Source organism: Scyliorhinus canicula, chromosome 9 (assembly GCF_902713615.1).
Source record: "Scyliorhinus canicula chromosome 9, sScyCan1.1, whole genome shotgun sequence".
Taxonomy (NCBI): Eukaryota; Metazoa; Chordata; class Chondrichthyes; order Carcharhiniformes; family Scyliorhinidae; genus Scyliorhinus; species Scyliorhinus canicula.
The window spans coordinates 106,300,197-106,325,833 of NC_052154.1; the positions used below are offsets into that span (position 1 = coordinate 106,300,197).

A 25,637-nucleotide genomic window follows, 5' to 3' on the forward strand; every position below is an offset into this window, starting at 1 on the left:
CGGCCAAAGCACGCAGCACCTCAGCAATGTCGTTTTGGCTCTGGCGCATTGCTGCCTGTGAGAGGGCAGCCCTGTCCAGGGCCGAGGATGACACTTGCAAATTAAGCTCAACGCCTTGCAAAACCTGGCCCATGGCGGAAACCGTTTCACCCATTGCCTCAACCGCGGATGCCACCTGTGCGTTGTTGGCCTGGGTGGCTGCCATGAGCGGGACCACTCCCTGCTCCTGGATGCGGTTCGACTCCTCTAACTGCGTCTGCAGCTGCTGGAAGACAGCCCTCATCCCGTCATTGTGTCCCGGGGTTTCGAGATGCATCGGCTGTGCGGGTGGGTCAAGTAAATCCAGGAACTCGGGAAACGTCTAAGAGCCAGCTGAATTCTGGGCCTGGCCTACCCTCCGACAGTCGGGCCCTCGGCTGCTCCGACCTCCACCTGCTGTACCTGCTCAGCTGTGTTGTGCGAACCAGACCGTGACCCAGGAGCCTCATCACTGAATTGCCCAACCGAGGTGAGTGTCTCTGGGATGGTAGATGGTGTGGGACATAGCAGTGCTGCAAGCTCGAGGACCTCGTCAGTACAAATGTCCTCGAGGTCATCGGCCCAATGATGAGCGGCCGCAGGGCGTTCGCGGCCCATTTATCCCTCTCCCTCTGTCACCGTCCTCTGTGCCTCCTGCTCTAGATTCAGTTTGGGAGGATGGCACCCTTGACTGTGCTCCCGGCACCCTCTGGCGTGCGGCCCTGGGTGCGTGGTGGTGGTGGCAGACGCTTCTTTGCCTGAAGGCAGACGGCCCTTGTTGTTCAGCAGCACGTCCTAGGGAAGAGAATGAAATGGGGTTATTTAGAAACGCACGGCCGGGCGTTACGGTCCAGTGGGCAGAGTGTGAAGGGACAGAGGATGGGGGGGGGGGTGGGGGGTGTCCAGTGGGCAGAGTGTGAAGGACAGAGGATGGGGGGGTGGGGGTTGTCATGCAGGGTTGTCTCACTTGGTTCAGCACCTCCAACCTCACATTGGGCGACCTCCCGGGTGGCAGATCCCCCAGCAAGGTTCAGTGCCCTCTGCTCGAACGTGGTCAGGGGATGGAAAATGGGCGAACCCCCTCCGGTCCTGTTGCGCTCCTGGTTATTGTGAGCAGTCTTGTCCTGTTGCGGGGGGCATAGATAGATCATCAATTCGGCAGGTATCATCAGGGAGTTCACATATTGGCAAAGGTTGGGGGGGAAAGTTGTAACTAAACCATTGCATCTCTCCAGGGGGTCACAGCGCTCATGTGGGTCTGTGACTACTTGGTAAACCACCCTCCACTCACTCTGCCCCCCTCCCCCTCATGCCAGGGGGGAAGTGGGTGATTAAGTACATGGGGGGAAGGATTGTTGTGACCCTGGGTGTCACTCTGCCCCCCTCCCCCTCCCCCTCATGCTAGGGGGGGGGGGGGGGGGGGGTGATTAAGTACATGGGGGGGAGGAGGATTGTTGTGACCCGGGGGCACCTTCTAGGCACTTACCCTGGCAGCCCTGGTGAGGTCGTGCAGCTTTTTGCGGCACTACTCCCCAGACCGAGGGGTCTGCCCCACAGCACTCACGGCAGTGCCCACCTCACGCCAGGCCCGTCTTACAACGCTCGCAGGGTGGCGTTTCGAAGTCTGCCTCTCCGAACCTTGGCACGGCCCTCCGTGGCTCCGACATCTCCTCCCGTTGTTGTGCTCGCTCGCGCCTTTTTACGACGCAGAGCGGCGTCACGTGGGCGTCATTCGGGCGTCGCGGACTTTTGCCGTCATTTCTCAGGTGATTCCCACGGCCCCGTTCCTAGCCCATTTCCTGGGCGTGAATAGCTCGGGAACGGGGCCGTATCGGGCCGTCGTGAAACTCGACCGATTTCACGACAGCCTTCGCGATTTTCCGCGGGAGCGGAGAATCGCGCCCGTAACCTTTCCAATTAACATGGCTTACTACCCCACTATCGACATCCTGAATGTGACCATTAACAAAAAAACTGAATGGAATTTGTCAAAAAATAATGTGGTTACAAGGGGTTAGGAACTTTGCAGCACTGAACACACCTCCTCACTCCCCAAAGCGTTTCCACCATCTACAATGCAGAAGTCAGGAGTGTAATGAATAGTCACAATTTTCCTGAATGCTTAAGAAGCTCAACACCATTCCAGGACATAGCAGCCCACTTGATAGGGATCCCATCCATTACCTCGAACATTAACTTCCTCCACCATTTGCACACAATAGCAACAGGGTGAACCATGTGTAAAATATATTGCAGAATCCCACTGAAGCTCCATTGACAGCACTTTTCAAACCCACAACCTCTAACAGCTCAAAGGATAAAGGCATAAAAAGGATTGGAACATCATCTGAAAGTTTTCATCCAAGGCACACACATTCTGACTTGGAACTACATCGCAGTCCCTCACTGTCATTGGATTAAAAAACTGAAATTAACTTTCTAAATAGCATTGTGGGTGTGCCTTTAGCACACTGACTTCAGCGGCTCAAGAAAAGACTCACTAATGCAATTAGGAAAGGGCAAATGTTGGTTTTTCCAGTGAAGCTCTCATCTCATGAAAGAATGGAGAAAAAAATCTGGTGATACAGAACAAATGCCTAGATTCACTGCATCTGTTCCCAGTTCAAGTATCTACATGGTACAGAGTGGAGTTCAAAGCTGGGAGCTTGCTCAGTCTGCATAGTTAAGGCTCATTGGTTTAACTGAATCTTCAGAGAAATCCTTTGTCCTGTTTCTTAAATACATAAATAAACATGAGTGGCCCAAGATCAATACTAGGCTTCTATGGTTGTTCTATTTGTTTATCATCAAGAGAAAATATTAATGAAAGTAGCTTACCGTATCCTCTACCGAGTCTATATGGCACATAAACATTTCCATCTGTTGAAGACGGCCAGAAACAACTTCTTGGTCCGTTGTTACAAAACATAACACTTCTGGGAGCGTCAACCAGAATATCACCATGTTCAATTATTTGATTTTTTGTACGCTTAACTGCAAAGTGAGAAAGGCTAATTCAATGTTACAATTATTGTCAATTGTTAAAATATTAAACATGAACATCGACTACTCTTATCAAAGCTATGAAGGGATAACTAACTATATTGAATCATCCAGTCACAAGTTGATCCAACCTCCAAACAATGCAATCTAAAAGTTGATCCGTGTTTGTAAGGCTGTCTCCAAAATAGAAAGAAATTACAGAAATGTTAGTTGCTTTCCATCATTTAAATAGATGTATTTTTTAAATTTTAGAGTACCCAATTCATTTTTTCCCCAATAAAGGGGCACCTAGCTTGCACAATTTTGGGTTGTGGGGCCAAACCCCCGCAAACACGGGGAGAATGTGCAAACTCCACACGGACAGTGACCCAGAGCCGGGAACAAACCTGGGACCGCAGCACCGTGAGGCCACAGTGCTAACCCACTGCGCCACTGTGCTGCCCTCATTATTTTAATATTAATGGTGAAAGTCTTCACACAAAAAGTATAAATCATTGTGAATTAACAGATTAAAACCATCTGTTTCAATCATCTGTTACCATGCATAACATCCTCTTTCATCAACTCAACAGTTAGCAATGTGGGAAATAAATAGTCCAGCGGCCGGATTCTCCATTCCTGAAACTCCGGTGCAGGATTAGTGGAGCTCTACGTCAGCAAAACTGGCGCCGCATCTGGACCAATTCACTGACCATTGAGGGGCTAGCAGGTGCCACATGGAACATGATCGATTCCAATGGGAAATAGTGGTGGAATGGCCAGGGTCAGATTGGCACTCGAGAGGCTGACAAGCTGCAGCCACATATAAGCACTCCACTGCCCACACACACTCATTCCAGGCAACAAGGTGGCACTGGTTGTGCTAGAGTGGGCCCATCCCCTTGGGCAGATGCGCCATGTCGAAGGCAAGTGTTACTGCCTGGCATCCAAATCAGACTATGAGACCTGGACACCTTTCCTGAACACTGGGGATGTCAAAACCGAGCTGAGCTTCGGCAATGGGGATATCCCTGCAGCCAGAGGGTAGGTGTGTGGATCGGGGAGGAAATCTGAGCCAGGTTCCAGTAATATTCATGGCAGGGGTCTGGAGTCTAGAACCCAAGGGCGCCTGCGGTGGCTGGGATGGGTGTGCAGGGCGGAGTCCCCAGCTCAACCAGCCGGTTGGATGGCACCCTGAGAGAAGGCGGGGAATGAAAGGGTGGTGGAGACTTGGGGGACCCGAGGATCCCAGGGTGGAAGTCCTAACTTGTCAGTCTTTCACCCTTACCAATTTCTTACAGATATCACATCATGGATGATATTGTGGATCCCACAGCAGAAGCCCTCACGGTGCTGGTGGCAAGCCGGTTTCCACACACCAGAGAAGGCAGCGACAGTAGCGGCAAAGGAGACTCGAGGCAGTAGCCCACGTGCAGGAGCCCACCCCACACCCTGACAACCCAGCTGTCCATAAGGCCGAGGAGGGATTTAAAGCGGGAGGCCGGCAACTGCTCAAGGTGTCCAGGCATCACTGGCCGTTGGCTCTGCCTCAATAAGGGGATGGTGCAGCACCTGTGCCATGTCTTTGCGGACTTGGTACCACATGGAAGAGGAGGGTACCCACTCACGATGGCCATGAAGGTCACCCGAGCCCTGAACTTTTACGCTTCGTGTTCATTCCAGGGCTCGACCGGGAACATGTGTATCATTTCCCAACCTAGAGCCCACAAGTGCATCGTGAAGTCACTGATCTCCTGTTGGCCCGGGCAGCTGACTGTATAAACTTTGACCTGGACCAAGCCGATAAAGATTCCCGAGCAGCAGGCTTCGCCACCATTGTCAGGATGTCCGGGTTCAGAAAATAATAGATGGAACAGATGTCACCCTGCCCGCACCGGGCAGTCCAGAAGCACTCTTCATTAACAGAAAGGGGTTCCACTCCCTGAACGTTCAAGTTGTGTGCGACCACCACCTCAACATCATGCACATGTGCGCACGTTTCCCGGTGGTTGTGCACAACAGCTGCATTCTGAGGCAGTCAGAGATCCCCAACGCCTTCGAGGATCACCCCAGGATGAGGAGATGGTTATTGGGGGATAAGGGTGCCCACTGAGGTTCTGGTTACTGATGCCAGAATGAAGGGCAATGTTGCCACCCAGGCTGTCATTCAACGGTGCATCGGACTGCTGAAAATGCGGCTCCTATGCCTCAAGCACTCTCGTGGTACATTGCAGCACACCCCCAGTCACCCACTTTGTTGTGGTCTGCTATGCCCCACCATACCCTGACACAGCAGCAGGGCAACATGCTGGAGGTGGAGGAGGAACATGCCTCGTCCAAGGAAGAGCCGGATCAGAAGGGGATGGAGAGTGAGCTCGGGAGCAGCTGATGGTGCTGCCCCCCTCGGCACCCTCAGCGATACCTCTCTGGGATCAGAGTGCCTCGGCAATGTCCACCTCTGTTAGGAAAACGTTCCTCAGCAACAGAGATATAGAACATAGAACAGTACAGCACAGAACAGGCCCTTCAGCCCTCGATGTCGTGCCGAGCAATGATCACCATACTCAAACCCACGTATCCACCGTATACCCGTAACCCAACAACCCCACCCCCCCCCCCCCCCCCCCAACCTTACTTTTAGGACACTACGGGCAATTTAGCATGGCCAATCCACCTAACCCGCACATCTTTGGACTGTGGGAGTAAACCGGAGCACCCGTAGGAAACCCACGCACACACGGGGAGGACGTGCAGACTCCGCACAGACAGTGACCCAAGCCGGGAACTGAACCTGGGACCCTGGAGCTGTGAAGCATTTATGCTAACCACCATGCTACCGTGCTGCCCCAGATGTACTCTTCTGCGCCTTGACAATTCCCACCTGAGACTGGGACAAGCTCTGCAGCTTCTCCGTAAAGTCCACCCGCATCAGTCACACGTCCCACACTGACCGGAACATGCTGTCGCGGCACTCAGCCTATGCCGAGCAATGCTTTGGACACCATCACTCATGGTGCTGACGTCGTGCTCCAAGCTTTCCACTTTGGTTGCTACCCTAGCAGTGCTAGCCTCGATGCCATGCATTGCTCACATCATCTGCTGCACCCGTAGCCTTTGGGACTCCTCCAATCAGCTGTTGACGCGCTGAAATGTCACTGACATCCCCTTCTGAATCTAACGGCTGCAGCCAAGTGTCTGCATTAGCTCCGGGATAACCTTGCCCAGAGGCTTGGCATTGGAGTGGGACCCAGCTGGGTCCTGGTGTCAAACAGACCTTTGACTGTTTTTGCCCGTGGATATTCCTGCCTCCATCTGATGTGCATCAGCAACTGTGTGGTGCTCACCAGATTGTGCCCCTAATGTACCATCAATTACCACGAGACAAGAATGATGAAACAATAGAGGCTTTATTGCACAAGATGTTGTGCCTACGGCAGCTGGAACCAGAATGGGAGTGCCATAATACAATCAATATATCACTAGTGGTGTTTACCACAGCCCCAGAAACCAGTCTACTACATTCACCCGTTGAGGTGAGTCCCTGCATTGATGGGTGGTGAGGATGATAACTGTGACACCTCAATGGTACCATCCTCTGAAGTGTTCTCTTGGAAGGCGGGGGTGAGGGGTAGGCCAGATGGGCCGGCACCATCAGATGGAAACCCTGCAGGAGAATAGACATGTGGTCGGTGGGAGGGAAGGATCATTATGTCTGACATGAACAAGTCATATGTAACAGGTCACCTGGGTGAGGGCCGGTGGATCCTGACCTCTGTTGCTCAAAGGGCGATGTTGGTGGCCGCTCGATCGTCGGTCACCCCCCCTGACCTCCGGGGCCCATTCCTCACAAGGGGTGATGACTCTTATGTCTGGCACTCCGCCGCCCGTCTGGGCCCTTTCCCGCCTATTATGGGCGAACTTCTCCGGCAGGGTCGGGGAGAGGACATTGTGAGCTGCATGCTTCATGCATCGTGGGCGGGATGCTATGGCAGGGACAGGCGTGGCCACCCCAGCTGGTCTTGGGTGTGATGTGCTGTTGGGTGCCAGGGTGTGCTGGGGCACAGGCACGGTATTGTGCGAGTGAGGGGGCGGGTTGCGGTGCCAACCGTCAAGTCATCAGGAAGTTGGCGGTAGTGACAGATGGGACCAGTGCCGAGGGGCCAATATCAACTCATCTGTGCGGTCCATTGGAGGTTGTTGAGTTTCTTGCGGCATTGGGTGGCTACAGAACCTTCTATCCCTTTATCCAAATGATTAACACAAATTGTAATATTTGGTGCTCAAGGACCGAACCTTGTGGCACTCTACCAGTTACGTCTTGCCATCCAAAAAGACCCATTTATCCCATCTCTGTCTTCTATCCAAGCTAATAAATTGCCCCCAACCTCATTGGATCTAACCTTGTGTCCTAACCTTCTGTGTGGCCCCTTATCAAACGTCTTCCAGAGTACAAATATACGACATCTACAGAACCCCCATCATCTACTTTGCTTATTACATCTTCTAAGGGCTCCAGCAAATTAGTCAAACATGATTTACCCTTCACAAAACCATGCTGACACTGAGGTATTGCATTTTGACTTTACAGATGTACTTCCTCAATAATGGATTCTAACAATTTTCCAACAACAGATGTTATACTAACTGGTTTGTAATTTCCTACATCATTCAGCCTCCTTCTCTTTTTGAATCAGGGCATTACATTAGTATTTTTCCAATCCACTGGAACCTTTCCCGTGCCCAGGGAATTTTGGAATATTGTGACAATGGATCTACTTCCTTCGCTACCACTTTCTTTAACACCGCAAGATGAAGGCAATCTGGCCCTGGGGACTTGTCTGTCTGTAATCTCAACAGTTTGTTGTGTACTGTTTTCCTATTAATGCTGTTAGTTCTGAGTTCCACCCTTTCTAATACCCCTGAATTACCAGTTCCTATAGGGATGGCACTAGTGTCCTCCACAGTGAAACGGAGGGAAAATATTAATTTAGCATCTCTGCCATTTCTGTGTTTCCCACCATTAACTCTCTGATTTCATCTTACAAGGAACCAACATTCACTTTTATGACTCTCTTCCCTTTTATGTACTAAGAGAAGCTTTTAGTATGCTTTTTGATATTTTGCATTAGCTTTCTTTCGTAATTTGCCTTAGTTCTTTCTATTACGTTTTTAGTAACCCTTTGTTTATGTTTGAAAGTTTCTCAATCTTCCAACCTGCCACTGGCCTTTGCAATAAGATATACTTTAGTTTTTGTCTTCATATTATCCTGAACCTCCTTGCTTTGCCACGGATGCTTTTTTTTAACCACTCTTACCATCTTTCTTGCTCTCTGGAATATATTTTAGTTGTGAGGAATTGAGTATCTCCTTAAACAACTGCCACTGCTCATCATGTGCCACCAGCTAGCCTTCCTGCCCACTCGACTCTGGCCAAATCTGTCCTCACATCTGTCCTTACCTTTCTTTAATTCCAGAATGCTGGTTTGGACTCCACTTTCTCACCCTCAAACTGAATTTTGAATTCTATCATACTATGGTCACTATTCCCTAGAAAATCCTGAACTATGAGTTCATTAATTAATCCCTCCTCATTACGCAATCCAAATCGAGAGTAGCCTGCTGCCTGATTGGTTCCACAGCATACTATTCCACAATATAATCTCTAATACAGTCAATGAACTCTCCCTCGAGACTACCCATGCCAATTTGATTAATCCAGTTTTTGTGCATATTACAATCACCCATGCTTATTGCAGTACCTTTCTTACAAGCCCCCATATTTCTTGGTTGTGGAACAACTGTTTGGGGACAGAGGCTCCTACAAAGGACTTCTTCCCTTTGTTATTTCTTATTTCTACCCAGACTGATTCCACATCTTGAACTCCAGTGCTTATGGCATTTCTCATTACATCACTGATCCTTTTCTTCACCAGCAAAGCTACATCACCTTATTTTGCTTTCAGTCTATCTTTCCGAAATGTTGACTACCCTTGGATATCCAATTCCCTCACCTGGTAAATTTGTTCCATTGTCAAATTTCCCGACACTTTTCTAATTCCTTGTTGCAAAAATACACCCGGCCGTTCTGTCCCTCACTTTTATTTTATGGTAACCATCCGCTACATCACTTACCTGCACTCTTACTTCCTCATTTAATTTTGGTTTTCTAATTTTCATTGCAGTTGAACCCCCCCACCTCTGCCCCGTTCAGTTTAAAGCCCCATCTACAGACGTAGTTGTGCGATTCGCCAGGACTCTGGTCCCAGCATAATTCACATGAAGGCTGTCTCATCGGAACAGGTCCCTCCTCCGTCAGTGCTGGTGCCAATGTTCCATAAATTCAAACTTATTCCGTTTTTTAAAAATAATTTTTATTCAAACTTTTCACATATACATGTATTACAGAAAGGAAAAATAGAACCCCCCCCTTTACACAAATAATAAAACAGAAGTGCATAAATAAACAAACACGAACATACACCTCCCCCCCCCCACCCGGGTTGCTGCTGTTGCTCACCATCTCCTAACGCTCCGCCAGGAAGTCTAGGAACGGCTGCCACTGCCTGAAGAATCCTTGCACAGACCCCTTAAGGCAAATTTCACCGTCTCCAATTTAATAAACCCTGCCATGTCGTTAATCCAGGATTCCACGCTTGGGGGCCTCGCATCCTTCCACTAAAGCAGAATCCTTCACCGGGCTACCAGGTGCCTCCTGCACTCCTGGCTCATCTGACACCCTAAATATTACGAGCCCCCAGCCTGGCTTAACCATGGAATGCACAACCCTTGACGCGGTCTTCGCTACGCTCCTCCAGAACTCCTCCAGTGCTGGGCATGTCCAGAACATGTGGGTGTGGTTTGCTGGACTCCCCAAACTCCTCACGCATCTGTCCTCACTTCGAAAAATGGCTCAGCCTTGCCCTGGTCACATGCGCCCTGTGCAGCACCTTAAATTGTATCAGGCTGAGCCTTGCGCAAGGGAAGGAAGAGTTTACCCTTCCCAGGGCATCTGCCCACATACCCTCATCGATCTCCTCCCCCAGCTCCTCCTCCCACTTACCTTTTAGCTCCTCCACCAAGGCCTCCTCCTCCTCCTGCATCATCTGATAAGTTACCGAGATCCTATCCTCTCCAACCCACACCCCCGAAAGCACCCCGTCCTGGACCCTGCGCGCCAGCAGCAGAGGAAACTCCACCACCTGCCGCCTAACGAACGCCCTTACCTGCATGTACCTGAAGGCATTTCCGGGAGGGGGGGGGGCACGAATTTCTCCTCCAGCTCCCCAAGGCTCGCAAACTTCCCTTCAATGAACAAGTCCCCCATTCTCCTAATACCTGCCCTGTACCAGCTCTGGATCCATTTTCCCCAGGACAAACCGATGGTTCTCCCATATTGGGGACCACACAAAAGCCCCCACCTCCTCCCCTGTGACGTCTCCATTGCCCCCAGATTTTGAGGGTCGGCGCCACCACCGGGCCTGTAGTGTACCTCACTGGATAAAAGCAAATTATTGCGGATACTGGAATCTGAAACGAAAGGGAAAATGCTGGAAAATCTCAGCAAGTCTGGCAGCATCTGTAGGGAGAGAAAAGAGCTAACGTTTCAAGTCCGATGACTCTTTGTCAAAGCTAACAGACAGAGCGAGTGGGAAATATTTATACTCTGGAGTGAGAATGAAAGATGAGTCATAGCCACAGAAACCCAGGGAAACCGGGTGCTAATGGCCACAGAATCCAAGGTGAAAGAGTGTTTCCCCGCTGTTTGACCTTTCACATCTTTTGTCCTCTCTGGGGACTGCCATTAACACTCTTTCCCCTTTGTTTCTGTGGCCATTAGCACCCAGTTTCCCAGGGTTTCTGTGGCTATGACTCATCTTTCATTCTCACTCCACAGTATAAATATTTCCGGGTGCGGTACGTTTCAGCGCCGCCGTTTCAGCGCAGCTGTTTCAGTGTTGCCGTTTCAGCGCCGCCGTTTCAGCGCCGCCGTTTCAGCGCAGCTGTTTCAGTGTTGCCGTTTCAGCGTTGCCGTTTCAGCGTTGCCGTTTCAGCGCCGCCGTTTCAGCGCCAGGACATTTCAGCGTCAGAAAAAAAAAATTCTCCAATGTTGTCATATAGTTATGACAGAATTTTTTTTGGCACCAAGCAATTTACAAATCTGTAAGTTCATAAAATGAAATAAAACTCAAGTGTTAACAAAATGTTTTTATTGTAAAAGATCCACTTATAAAGATCCAAAAACAGTACATTAAAACAATTTACAAATCTGTAAGTTCATAAAATCAATCATTAAAAAGAAAGTTCATTGGACATTCATTGGATATTCATTGGAAAAAACACATTTAGTTTGTTAAATTGTGCCCTATTGAACGAAGGTAGTCAATTTCATTCCTGCTGCCATATTCGGAAACAATTTTCAATATTCTCTCATCAGCTTTTCTATATTTAAGTAATTTTAATTGAGGTTCATTGCCAGCTAAAAGTTTCTCGAAGTGCTCGTCTCTTCCCTTTTGAACATGCTTAAGGACATCAATGAACTTCCAGATAGTTGGGTGTGACATTAACAGTTCACTTTTCAATCTCCTGTTGGCCGCCTCAGCATAGTTATTTGTTCTGTCATCCCCATCTAATGTTCTTTGATACATATTCCACATCTCGGTAGGAAATAAAGGACTTCGTCTGCCTGCTCCTCGGCGATTAGGACGGCCGATATAATTGTCTTCGAAATAGTTTAAAACCGGAATTAACTCCTCTGGTAAATTACCTGCTAAAGAATCCACGTGACTGTCAAGGTCGTCAACTGGCAAAACATAGGGCAGTTATCATTTTCGAATGTAATGCAAAATCGGGATTGCTCTTATATAAACGCATGAGACCAAAACCACTTATCTGCCTAAGTATATTTTGAGACAGATGAAAAAGGCAGCCTCTTACTTCTATATTGGGGAAGGAGTCTTTCATGGCGGTAAAAGCAGCGCGTTCAAAATCACAATTGATAATGGCAGGTTCTGCGTTTGTAATCATCTCTTTTACCGTCGCAAACAACATCATATAGGTCGCATACTGTTTGTTTTGTAAAAGCGCGTACAATACAGGGTGAACTCCGTTATTTTTCCTAACCATGATGATATAAACTTGATAAAATAGGTGTGGTGCTACCGCAAATGTTCCGTCAGCATACCAAGTCGTGGAAGTTGCCATGGGTTCTAACCAACTCTCTCTCCCAAATATAATAATCCGTTCGTTGTTCGTACCACTATCCTTTAAACATAAATTTTCCTCGGTTTCTGGGGTGGGTTTATACATCATGTATTCATGAGGTAACTGAAGCTCTTGAATCGATCTTGGATTATCGGGGACCTGATTAACTTCGTCTCGTTTTCTACGAATAATTTTTCGCATTGCCTGCCTGTTTGGTAACTGTGCCATACCTGCCACGGACATTTTTTCAATGCACTTGTTGATAATCGTACTTGGAGGCTCACAAGTCTTTTCAGCCCGGAATCTCGCATCAGTTATGACCTTTTCCACTTCGATAGCAACTGCAGATGGGGGATGAGTATGTTCGCTGATCTTTTCGATCACCTCGCTTTCTAATGTGTGAATGCGGGCCTTGCACCTACCATCCTCATGGCATCGCCAAAACTTAACTTGCTTTTGTTTCTTGCTTTCTTTGTCGAAACGATATATAAAACCTTCATGACAGAACTTCTCTCTGCCTCGCTTGCTTTTCACTGATTCAGCCATGGGTTTAAAGATATGGAACTTACCAAATTTACCAAAAGAAATTTACCAAATAACTAAGTAAGTATAAAAACTTGTTAACAAAGCTCTAACATTATCTAAACAGTAATCATAATAAAACTCCAACAAAATCTAAAGACAGTTAGAACGATGAAACGACCAAATAACTTAAGTGTAAAAGCTGGTATACCTGTGTCATACCTGTGACCACACTCAAGAATGATTTCTGAATGAATGAGCGCTGAAACGTCCTGGCGCTGAAATATTTGGCGCTGAAACGTCCTGGCGCTGAAACGTCGGCGCTGAACTGTCCCATTCCCAATATTTCCCACTCTGTTAGCTTTGACAAAAAATCATCGGACTTGAAACGTTAGCTCTTTTCTCTCCCTACAGATGCTGCCAGACTTGCTGAGGTTTTCCAGCATTTTCCCTTTCGTAGTGTACCTCATCAGAGGGAGCGGCAGCGGTGTCGTCACCAGCACCCCCAGGCTCGTGCCCACACAGGATGCCATCTCCAACCTCTTCCATGCCGCCCCCTCCCCCTCCATTACCCACGTACGTACCATCGCCACATTGGCAGCCCAATAGTACCCGCAGAGATTAAGCAACGCCACCCCGCCATCCCTGCTCCGCTCCAGAAGCTCACCCTCGGAGTCTTCTTCGCCCACACAAACCCCATAATACTCCTGTTAACCCACTTAAAGAAGGCCTTAGGGATCAAGATGGGGAGGCACCCTACCTGCCAGGGAGAGCGGCAGCATATCCCAGCTTTTGAACACCTCGCCATTTGCTCAACCAGCCTCGTTAAGTTGAGCTTATGCAGGGCCCCCCAGCTTCTAGCCACCTGAACCCGCAGGTATCTAAAACTCCTTTCTGCCCTTTTTAGCAGAAGCTCACCAATCCCCCTCCCCGAACCCAAACCTCCTCAACGCCTCCCACAGGTACCCCCATTCCACACTATCAAAGGCCTTCTCCGCGTCCATAGCCGCCACTATCTCCGCCTCCCCCTCCACCGCCGGCATCATAATTACATTCAGGAGCCTACGTACGTTGGTATTCAGCTGCCTCCCTTTCACAAAACCCGTCTGATTCTCGTGTATGACCCCTGGAACACAGTCCTCAATCCTCATGGCCAATATCTTTGCTAGCAGTTTCGCATCCACATTAAGGAGTGAACTCAGCCTATCACTGTAAGGGGTCCTTGTCCCGCTTCAGAATTAGAGAAATCAGCGCCCTAGACATCGTCGGGGGCAGGACCCCCTCCTCCCTTGCTGCGTTGAAAGTCCTTACCAGCAGCGGGCCCAACAGGTCCACGTACTTCCTATAGAATTCCATCGGGAACCCATCTGGCCCCGGTGCCTTCCCCGTCTGCAGACTCGCCAGTCCCTTGACCAGTTCCTCCAACCCAACCGGCGACCCCAGCCCCGCTACCTGCCTCTCCTCTACCTTCGGAAACCTTAGCCTGTCCAGAAACTCCTCCGATGGGGGCTTAGACCGATACAGTCGCTCGTAGAAGTCTTTGAAGACCACATTAATACCCACCGCACTTCGCATCGTGCTCCCCTCTCCCTCCCTCACCCCCCGCTTCCGAAGCTGGTGTGCCAGCATCCAGCAAGCCTTCTCTCCGTACTCGTACACCGCCCCTTGCGTCTTCCTCCACTGCACCCCTGCCTTCCTGGTGGTCAACAGGTCAAACTCAGCCTGGAGGCTGCGCCGCTCCTTAAGTAATCCCTCCTCAGGGGCCTCTGAGTACCTCCTATCCACCCTTACCATCTCCCCCACTAGCCTCTCCCTCTCTCTCCTCACCTTCCCTTCTTTGTGGGCCCTGATGGAGATCAGCTCTCCCCTGACCACTGCCTTCAGCGCCTCCCTAATCACCCCTACCTGTACCTCCCCGTTATCATTGGCCACCAGGTACCTCTCTATACCCCCAGACCTGCCCGTACTCCTTCTCATCCGCCAACAACCCCACCTCCAAGCACCACAGCGGGCGCTGGTCCCTCTCCTCCCCCAGCTCGAGGTCCACCCAATGCGGGGCATGGTCAGAGATGGCTATCGACGAATACTCCGTGTCCTCCACCCTCGGAATCAGCGTCTGCTCATTACAAAAAAGTCAATCCGAGAGTAGGCCTTATGAACATGGGAGAAGAATGAGAATGTCCTGGCCCCTGGCCTCGCAAACCTCCACGGACCCACTCCTCCCATCTGGTCCATAAACCCTCTCAGCACCTTGGCCGCCGCCGGCCTCCTGCCCGTCCTAGACCTAGAACAATCCAATGCCGGATCCAGGACCGTGTTGAAGTCCCCCCCCCATTATCAAGCCCCCGTCTCCAAGTCCGGGATCTGGCCCAACATGCACTGCATGAACCCCGCATCGTCCCAATTCGGAGCGTATACATTTACCAAAACCACCCGCACCCCCTGCAGCTTACCACTCACCATCACATACCGACCACCATCACATACCGTCTGCCACGATGCTCAACACCTCAAACGACACCCGCTTCCCTACAAAAATCGCCACCCCCCCGATTTTTGTGCATCCAGCCCCAAATGGAACACCCACCCTACCCACCCCTTTCTCAGCCTTACCTGATCTGCCACCCGCAGATGCGTTTCCTGGAGCATGACCACATCTGCCTTCAGCCCCTTCAGGTGCGCGAACACACGGGCCCGTTTGACCGGCCTGTTCAGGCCTCTAACGTTCCAGGTTATCAGCCAGATCAGGGGGCTGCCCGCCTGCCTGCCCCTCCCCCCGCCGACTAGCCATAACCCTTTCCAGGCCAGCCACGAGCCCGCGCCCCCCGCACTTCCCGTTCCACCCAGCGGCAGACCCCTGCCCAGTCTTCCTCTACAGACTCCAGCTTCCCCTTGGCCATTCCGGCAGCAACCCGGTCCCGGTCCCCCCCCCCGTCCCCCCCCCCCCCCCCCCCCCCCCCCAAGCTAGGTCTCCCCCTAGCTGCATTGCTCACCACATTGCACTCCCGTGAGTCAGCCGACTCCTGCTGACCCCGGTCAATCCCGCCTCTCTGTCGACCCCCCCAGTGTGGTATCTCACCTCCGCCCTCCTTTCCATCAACGGGCTCTCCCCACCTCCCAACTCCACCCCTTTCCACTCAGCGCGGGAAAATGCCCGTGCTTTCCAGCACTGGTCCCGCCCCTTTCCGCCCTTAGCGCGGGAAAAAGCCCACGCTTTCCACCCACTCGACTCCGCCTCCTCTGGCAAAGCTCCCTTTCCAGGCCCAATCCCAATTCCCCCGGCCCGAGCCTCCCCCCCCGCAAGGGGCCCCATCCCCATTTCCAGCCACCGACGCCCACAGGCTTATACCTGCCACCCCACCTACGACAGACAGAGAAGAACCATTGCCCAACCAAACCACAAAATCCCCCAAAACACAAGACAACAGTCCCACCGATTCCCCCTCAGTGACCCCTCATCCCCGGCCCTCAAACTGAGTCCAGCCTTTCGGCCTGAATGAAGGTCCACGCCTCCTCTGACATCTCAAAATAATGGTGACGGTCCCTGTAGGTGACCCACAGTCGTGCCGGCTGCAAAATGCTGAACTTCACCCCTCTCCGGTGCAGTACCGCCTTAGCCCAATTGTACCCGGCCCGCTTCTTAGCCACTTCCGCGCTCCAGTCCTGATAAATCCAGACCTGCGTTCTCCCACCTGCTGCTCCGCTGTTTCTTGGCCCACCTTAACACACATTCCCTGTCCGCGAACCGGTGGAACCGTACCAGCACCGCCCGCGGCGGTTCGCTGGGCTTGGGCCTCCTCGCCAGCACTGGATGGGCCTCCTCCAGCTCCAGGCGCCCATCAGCTGTTCAGCAGTGACCACATAGGCACCCACATCCGATCCTTACAGCCCCTCCGGGAAACCCATAATCCGCAGATTCTTTCTTCTCGACCGGTTCTCCATGTACTCAAGCTTCGCCTGCCATTTAAGGGCAGCATGGTAGCATAGTGGTTAGCATCAATGCTTCACAGCTCCAGGGTCCCAGTTTCAATTCCCGGCTGGGTTACTGTCTGTGTGGAGTCTGCACGTCCTCCCCGTGTGTGCGTGGGTTTCCTCCGGGTGCTCCGGTTTCCTCCCACAGTCCAAAGATGTGCGGGGTTAGGTGGATTGGCAATGCTAAATTGCCCGTAGTGTCCTAAAAAGTAAGGTTAAGGGGGAGTTGTTGGGTTACGGGTATAGGGTGGATACGTGAGTTTGAGTAGGGTGATCATTGCTCGGCACAACATCGAGGGCCGAAGGGCCTGTTCTGTGCTGTACTGTTCTAACTTCTAAATTTCATATGGAGCGCCTCGTGCACCTCCATCTTCACTGCCAGGCCCAAGATCTCGTCCTCATTCTCCAAGACCTTTTTCCGGACCTCCCGGATCGCCGCCCCTTGGGCCGTCAGGGTCTCAAGCAGCCTGTCAATTGACGCCTTCATCGGCTCCAGCAGCTCTGCCTTCAGCTCCATGAAGCATCGCTGGAGAAACTCTTGCTGCTCCTGTGACCACTGGGCCCACGCTGCCTGGTCTCCAAACCGCCACCATCTTGGTCTTCCTCCTTTGGACTTTTCTCTGCTCCAATTCCACTTTTTTCGCCGCTCCACTCCTGGTCCAATCCATACAGTGCCGGGGGAATATTGCTGTCCCCTTCCCACACAGGGAATCGTCGAAAAAGTACCGTTGGGAGCCCTAAAAAGAGCCCAAAAGTCAGTTTCTAGCGGGAGCTGCCGAACGTGCGACTTAGCTCCGCATAGCCGCAACTGGAAGTCCCCATTCAAACCTATTCCTCCCACACCAACCTTCAAGCCTCACATTTACCTCCTTAATCTTGTTGATTTTATGCCAACTAGCTCTTGGCACAGGTTGTAAACCAGAGATTATTACCTTTTTGGTTCTACTTCTAAGTTTAGCCCAACCTGCTCATATTCCCTGAGCAGAACCGGTGTCCTTATTCTACCTGTTGTTCGACCAGAATAACTGGATTTTTACCCTCCCACTCCAAGTTCTGCTACAGCCCAAATGAGATATCCCGAATCCTGACACCAGGTAGGCAGCACAACCTCCGGATTCTCAACCTTGATCATGGAGAACAGTGTCAATGCCCCTAACTATACCATCCCCAATTACAACATTTCTTTTCTGTACCCCCACTTGAATACCTCCCTGCTGTGTTCAGTCTCATCCTCCCTGCAGTCCCCATTCCTGTTCACACAGGGAGCAAGAATTTTGAAGCTGTTGGACAAGGACAAGGGCTGAGCTCCTGTGACTCTACCTCCTAGATCCCTCTGCCTGCCTCACTCAAAGCCACATCCTCATGTCTCTGAACACTGGCCAAATTCAAGGTATTTAATCTAAGGGATGTGACTGCCTCCTGAAACACAGCGTCCAAGTATCTCTCCCCCTCTCTGTCATAGCGCCCAAAGTTCAGACTCCAGCTCATCAACTCAGAGATGGAGCTTGAGAAACCAACATCTACTACAGATGTGGGCATTATTCACCACAATGGGGTCCACTAGCTCCCACATCATGCAGGTACAACACATCACCTGGCCCTCAATCCTTATTTAATTAGTTTTTAATTCACTTTTTTAAATTTTCAACTGGTTTCTAGATCTCTTATTGCCTTGATCTGAAAGCAACTTATAATCAAATGTAGCACATTATTCCCTATTAACCAATCAAATCACAGCCTTCCTCTGATGTCACTGTTCAGATTTTTCCCCCCAATTCGAACACTTAGGGTGTATCACTCATCTTCCCAGCTCTCCAGTTTTCTCCCACTCCGCTCCCGATGTGAAGCTTAGCAGGGGAGCTCATATTCCAAGAGCCCCACGGGAGATCGATCGGGTCTCATGGGAGTCATAACATCACTCCTCCCTAAAGTCCGCAGCAAGTCCCTCTGGCATAGAGGGTGGGAAAGGCTGTCTTCACCACATCACCCACGTTTGTGCCTCCGGCTGTTAGGGGCTGGGTTAGGAGGTGCGTAGCTTGATGGGGAGTGTCACTTTTGAACCCATCGTCTGGGGGCGCAGTCGCTGATCGTTCCTGGCGAAGCTGTCTTCCGAATCCATGGATGCCTGAGTCTCCATGTCGGACTATGAGTCCTCCACCTTGCACATCTCAGTGATAGGGCTCCTTGGAGGTCTTGCCCCAGCTCCCCCCTTGCTGGGCAGGCAGGACAAAAAACAGCTCATCCAGTGGGGTCGGTCCTAACGATTGCGCCCTGCTCCATAGGTGGCCCACATGCTTTCGTACTGTCCCCTGCTCCATAGGTGGCCCACATGCTTTCGTACTGTCCCCTACTGTGTTTCTATCATGTAAGATACCAGTCCCATTCGTTCCACCACAAACCATGGTATTAGGACATTATTGTAAAACCTTTTGTCTGACCTGTGCTCCATTTTGATCCCCACCCTGCTGCCGACTTTGTTCTACAGTCTTCTGGATAGCTGCTACAGCATTACTCCAGCCTTTAGCATTTCTGTTTAAATTACAGTCTTTGGACACTGAAACACTCTGTCCTGATGGACTAATCCAAGACGTCTCTTTCGTTTCTGTGAGAAAACCTGTGATGTCTATTTGAAAGACTTGGCAAGCAGCCAATCCATGAATGTGTAATTCTCAGCCTTCTCCTATTGTTGCCAGTGATTGGTGTAGCCAGTCAGAAACATCTAGGAGGCAGGTCTTCTGAAGATTTCCATCTTTTGTCATCAGTTCTGTGAAGGAAGCTCAATTAGATGGTCGGGAAGAATCCCCCTGCCTCTCTTCTAGCTGAAACTGTGGAGACTTTCTTGTTTAAAAGGGCACAGACTGCCATCAGAACTGGGAAAGAGATCTTTTGAATGCGAAAGTGCCAGACGTTTTCCACGAAGTCAGTTACACTCTTGCATCTTGTCTGAAGGGCTGGGAAGAGAACAAGTTTGAAGTTTAAGGTGAAAACATTCATGATAATGTAACCAGAGTTTTGTACATAAATGAAAGTTTGCTGATTCCACAGTTAAAGTCCAGTAATTTCTCAGGGCGACGGAAGCTCCAACTGGTGGTAGAAGACCAGAACTGCGTGGATGTGAACATTCTGTGCAAAGCACTTGGAATCAGAACGCAAGCTCCCCAACAGGAAGCTTCGTCCTCTACGCTGAGCTCTTGCCACTTGGCCTTCAAAAACCGACAGTTCAGTCGGCAGTATCCTTTCCCGACTTCTTTGCAAAACGACATGACGCAACTTCGCCGAAACCGGGTCCTTCTGCGTCCAGTCACAAACTTGTGCGGTGGTGACTGACAAGGTCACTGGTGGTGATAGGGGGGGAGGGGGGGGGGGGGGGTTACATGTCAGCAATTGGAGTCATCTCAAAACATCCGCATTTGCAATCTGTATGCCTGGGAAAAACTCGAACAAGTACTTATATGCCGCTAACAGGAGGGCACAATACTCTGTTACAGGTAGATGCTATTGGCGGAATTGTCTTATCCTCTTGAACCAGCTTGAGAAATGGCTTATGATGCCTTACAATCATGAAACGATGACCGTAAACCTATTGTGGACATTCTTCACCACAAAAACGATGGCCATCCCTTCTTTCTCAATCTGAGTATGACAGTCGCTGCTTCACCTTGGTGAACGCTTCTTCTTGGATTGCTCTCCATACCCAATCGTCATGCTTTTCAACAGCCATACATCAGTGCAAGGATGGTTGCCAAGTTAGGGATGAATTTCATGCTATAGTTTAGAAGTCCTGAAGAACGACTTCCAGTGATGGAGATGTGCTGAGCAGTCGCACATCAGGTGGCACTCCTCAGAAAGACAGAATAACAGGCACTTTTAGCTGAATTTAGCCCCAAAAATCAGATAAAAACATCCCCCACTCTGAACAGTACAAAATACAGCAAGGATGTCAGGAAGCAACAGTCTGAGAGGCTGCAGAGACACCACAAACGGAGGCAAGGGACAGGAGCATCGAGCAAGCAGACCAGCAGACCCACAAGGCAAGCAATCCATGGCCATTCCCAAGAGAGGGAGGACAACGACCTGAAAGATGAACTGCCCCCTTCTCTGTCAGGTAATGGATGGATGGATAAAGACGCCCCTCACCAGGGAACCGAAGGAGACGAGGGATGACATTAAGGCCGAAGTAAAGGTGTCTGTCAAGGTAGCGGTGGCACTGGCCACTATGAAGGGGGGCCTCGACAATAAAGTAATTGGAGACCCAGGACAGCACAATAAAGGAGCTGGTGAAAGCCTTGACGGATCAGAGCGACCGAATCGTCACCTTAGAGGCCGAAATTAAGAGGTTGGTAGCGACCCAAGGGAACCTGAAAGGGAAGGTGGCGGACCAAGAAAATTGGTCAAGGCGAAAAAATCTTAGAATAGTGGGCCTGCCAGAAGGAGTTGAGGGCCCAAATGCTGGGTAACCTAGTGGGAAGAGACAGCTTCCCCAAGCCACCAGAGATCCACAAGGCCCACAGGTCGTTCGGCAAAAGCCCAAGGTAGGAAGGCAGACGAGATCGGTCATTGCCAAGCTGCACAGATACCAGGACTGGGAAAGGAGCCTTTGCAGGGTCAAACAACGAAGGCTGCAGCTGGGAGGGCACAAAATCAGAGTCTATCAGGGCATTGGGACAGACCTGGCAAAGCGCAGGGCGGAATTTAATAGGACAAGTCAGCCCTATACAAGAATGATATTAAATTTGGGATATATATCTCAGGCGGCACAGTAGCACAGTGGGGAGCTACTGTGGTCCCAGGTTTGATTCCCAGCTTGGATCACTATCTGTGTGGAGTCTGCACGTTGTCTATGTAGGTTTCCTCCAGGTACTCTAATTTCCTCCCACAAGTCTCAAAAGATGTGCTTGTTAGGCGAATTGGGAATTCTGAATTCTCCCTCAGTGTACCCGAACAGACGGCAGAATATGACGACTGGGGGATTTTCACAGTAACTTTATTGCAGTATTATTGTAAGCCTACTTGTGACACTAATAAAGATTATTATTATTGTATCCAGCCAGGCTCTGGGTAAAATACCAGGGCATGGAACATTCTTTCACTACTCCTTCAGAGGCTGTCGAGTTCAACCAAAAAAACAGACGACACAGACAACAAGGGAGACAGCGATAAAGAAGTCAGAGAGAGGCAGAGAAAAACCAATGGACAATTTTCACAGGGCTGCATCGCCTCGATATGAATAGGGGAGTCAGTTTGCAGAAAGGAGGGGCAAGTGCAGCAGAGTGCTGGAGAGGGTGAGGAGGAGATAGAGGGGATACCAACATAGCTGGGGTAGGGAGTCAGATCAATTCCAGTAAGAGGGATGCCACACTAGCGGGAAAGCTAGTGCCAGGAATTATTAGTGGGGGGTGGGGGTGCAGTGCATCTCCCACCTGGGAGAAAGTGCCTGACTAAGCAGGGGGAGAACAAAACATCAAGGGGAGGGAAAGCAGGGGGGTAAACAGGAAGAGGCAGAGCGTGAGGGAGGTTATGGAGGGGGGAACTAATCTGCAGGCGTGACAAAATGGGGGGAGGATGGGGAAGGGCTCTCGAATGACTTCCGCAGGTTACTCTTAGAAACATGGAACAATATGGCACTGCAAGCAGCCACCGAGGGTTCCTGAACAAAGTGAAACCACGGAGTGCAGGAGCTCACTCACATGGCGGCCATGTTAGGTGACCCCTTGACAAAGGTAGACCCTGGAGTGAAAGGGGAGTATCCACAAGATAAGCAGAGTTTATCCCGCAGAGGCAGAAAAGTTAAAAAACCCATCAGAATAGTCACCTGGAACGACAGGGGACTTAACGGCCCAGTGGAAATATCCAGAATCTTTGCCCACCCGAAAAGTATGAAAGCCGACGGCCTTCTTCCAATAGACGCACCTGAGGGAGAAGGACTGACTGCGACCAAGAAAGGGATGGGTGGGGCAGACATACCATCCATGTTATGGGATCGAGAGCTAGAAGAGTAGTCATACTGATAGGTAAGAGGACGGTGTTCATTGCAACAACAATGGTTACGTATCAGGGGGGGCTGTATTTCAGTGTCAGCGGGACACCTGTGGTCCTGGTCAACGTGTTCGCACCCAACTAGGATGAGACAAATACTGTGGCAGAAATCCCTAACATAGACACCCACAGACTAATCATGGGGGGTGGTGGGGAACACTATGTATAGGACCCACTGACAGAATGATCAAACTCCAAAACGGGGAAAACGGCAGAGATGGCAGATGAGATCGGTCATTGCCAAGCTGCACAGATACCAGGAAATGGGGAAAACGACTCCCTAAAAGCACAGGCTCAGCCTTAACCTTTCCTGTCTCTTGTTCATGATTGTAGTTTTCTACAAATGTGAATACACCACAGCGATATGTTCAATTGACTGCATTTGTTATTTTATGACACTCTCATAATAACAAGTGACTATTCAAGTTTACATCTGCGAACAAATCAAAGTACACAACTAAGACTCATAATATACACATTGGACTTACTTGTATAGGTACATACTTTTATATAAACAGACTTTGCTACTTACAACCAGGCGCTACGATGGAAGAATCAATCCAATCTAGTCTTTAAGATTCAAGCTGGTACATTGTAAATGTTATAATCTGCCTGAATCCTATTGGCTGGGGACAATTGGTTATCCTATGATGTATTTTAGGGTCTAACAACTAAACAGAATAACATAAATTAACTGAGGGACAAATTAAATGGGGCCGCCCATGGTAGGAGCACTGTCCAAAAATAACAAAGCGAAACGGAAACTTAACAACGTCAAATCAAAATGTGAAAAGACAGGCCGTGGTTACCCCATGATGTGTTTTAGGGCTTAACGACTAAATAGACTGAGGGGACTTCCGGCAGCGGCTATGAAGGAATAAGTCGTACATTTGGTGGCTCCCGCTCAGGTCGGACTTTTGGACTTTTTCCCCCGATCTTTTACTGGACTTTATTTGAAAAATTGATGACAGAGGCAATTGTGAACTGAATTCCTACATCGATGCAAGGAGAGGAGGAATAGACGTGCTCGCAAAGGCAGAAACAGAAAGACAGAGAAGGCCTGGGCTGAAGCTGCACCGGGAGGAAGCATAGCGAAGGACCGGACCTCTGGCTTGTCGACCCAGCAGTCAACAGAGCAGCTGATGCAAGTTTCGCAGGAGGGCTTCGCCAAGCAGAAGCAGGTCTGCTTGGACCCAATTAAAGAGACAATTTCACAGCTGGAACTTAGATTGGATGCCCAAGATCGAGCAATCCAGAAAGTAGAGAAGGTGCTGGCTGACCAGGAGGAACATCAAACTGCGGTGGAGTTGGAGGTGGGGATGCTGAGAGACCAGCAGAAAGAACTCCTGGACAAGGTGGAGGACCTGGAGAACAGGACCCGCTGGCAGAGCCTTCAGATCGTTGGGCTCCCAGAGGGATCTGAAGGAACGTACGCTGGGGCATATATAGCTGCTGGGGGATGGGGCATTCCCTCGACCCATAGAGGTGGACAGGGCTCACAGAGCACTCGCGAGGAAGCCGAGAATGTGAGACACCCCCCCCCCCCCCACCCCACCCGAGGGCATTGCTGGTGATATTCCACAGATATCTGGATAAGGAGCGTGTTTTACAGTGGACCAAGCAGGCACGGAGCTGCAAGTGGGACAACAGCGGATCTATCAAGACCTGAGTGCAGAGGGAGCCAGGAGAAGAGCGGGATTCAATCAGATCAGGTCAACCCTTTTCAAGAAAAAGGTGAAGTTCGGGCTGTTGTACCCGGCCCGCCTCACGATCACATAGGAGGAACAGTATTTCTATTTTGAGTCGCCTGAAGAAGCGCTGGACTTCGCGAAAAGGAAAGGGCTGTCGGACTGATGTCAGAGCTGAGTGAGGTAAAAGTTTGTATTTGCACTGTTTGGGGATGGAGGTGTGTTTGTTCAGATGCTTGATGTTTTTGTGTTATTCCTTGTGTCTGAATAAAGTTCGTAGTTTTACAGTTGAAGTAGATGCTTTATTTTGAGTTTGTTCTCTCGCCAGCACTTATACTATGTTACTGCCTGTCTGTGTCCTGCTCACCAGCTGCCGTTCCTATGACGAATTCTTGACTTCCTGTTTGTCTGTATTTATACATATCCCGTGCTCCCTCTCGTGATTTCTTAGTTGGATTGCATTTATATTGACCCCTTGTATATATACACAGATATGTAGATCATTACATCTCCCTTTTTTCTTTTACATATTTTCTGTAGTGTTAAAGAAACTTGTACAAAACAGTTAGATTACTTATGGTAGGTATATCTATACAAGTGGTGATGATATTGGTTATTATACAAAGACAATTAATATTTATGAATCCAATCTTAATAAAAACATTTATGAATCCAAACTTTATGAATTTGTTCGGTTGAGCTTTTTTCTGTTGTTGACGTGGTGATATTGATATTGTAATTTCTTTATGAATGTCGTCAAGTGCGCTTGTGTTTTAAGTAACCAACAAGTCATCACGAGGTAGTCAAATGGTCGAACCACTGATTTTTACTGACGTGGACTTTTCTCTGTGCTTGTGGTATCGATTTAGTGTGTCATCTGGCTTGAAAGCTGGTGTGCTTGTTTGTTCTGGAGCAAATGTGAATTTAAGAGATTTGTTGGGTCATGCCATAGTATGTTTGTATTCTTGTCATTGTTTTGGAGTGTGTTGTTGCATTGTCCTTCATGTCCAGAGTTGTGCGATGTTGTACAGGTTGTTGTTTCATTGTTGTTTCTGTTGTTTTCATCTTTGTTGTTTTCGTTGTCATTCTTGTTGTTGTTTCTGTTGTGCTTGTTGTTTGTTTTTGTTGTTGTTCTTGTTTTTATAGTGCATGTTGTTGCTGTTGTTGTCTTTGTTATGTTTCTTGTTGTTTTTGTTGTTCTTGTAGTTTTTGTTTTTG

At 49.7% G+C, this 25,637-nt stretch overlaps 1 protein-coding gene across 1 annotated transcript in view; it reads right to left on the reverse strand.

Annotated features, from left to right (window-relative positions):
• LOC119971593 (low choriolytic enzyme-like) overlaps window positions 1–25,637 on the reverse strand; it is a 137,318-nt gene that overhangs the window by 36,098 nt on the left and 75,583 nt on the right. The window contains exon 6 of the mRNA XM_038807372.1: window positions 2,857–3,012. Coding sequence (XP_038663300.1) covers window positions 2,857–3,012 — 156 coding nt within the window. The remainder of the gene's footprint in view (window positions 1–2,856; window positions 3,013–25,637) is intronic.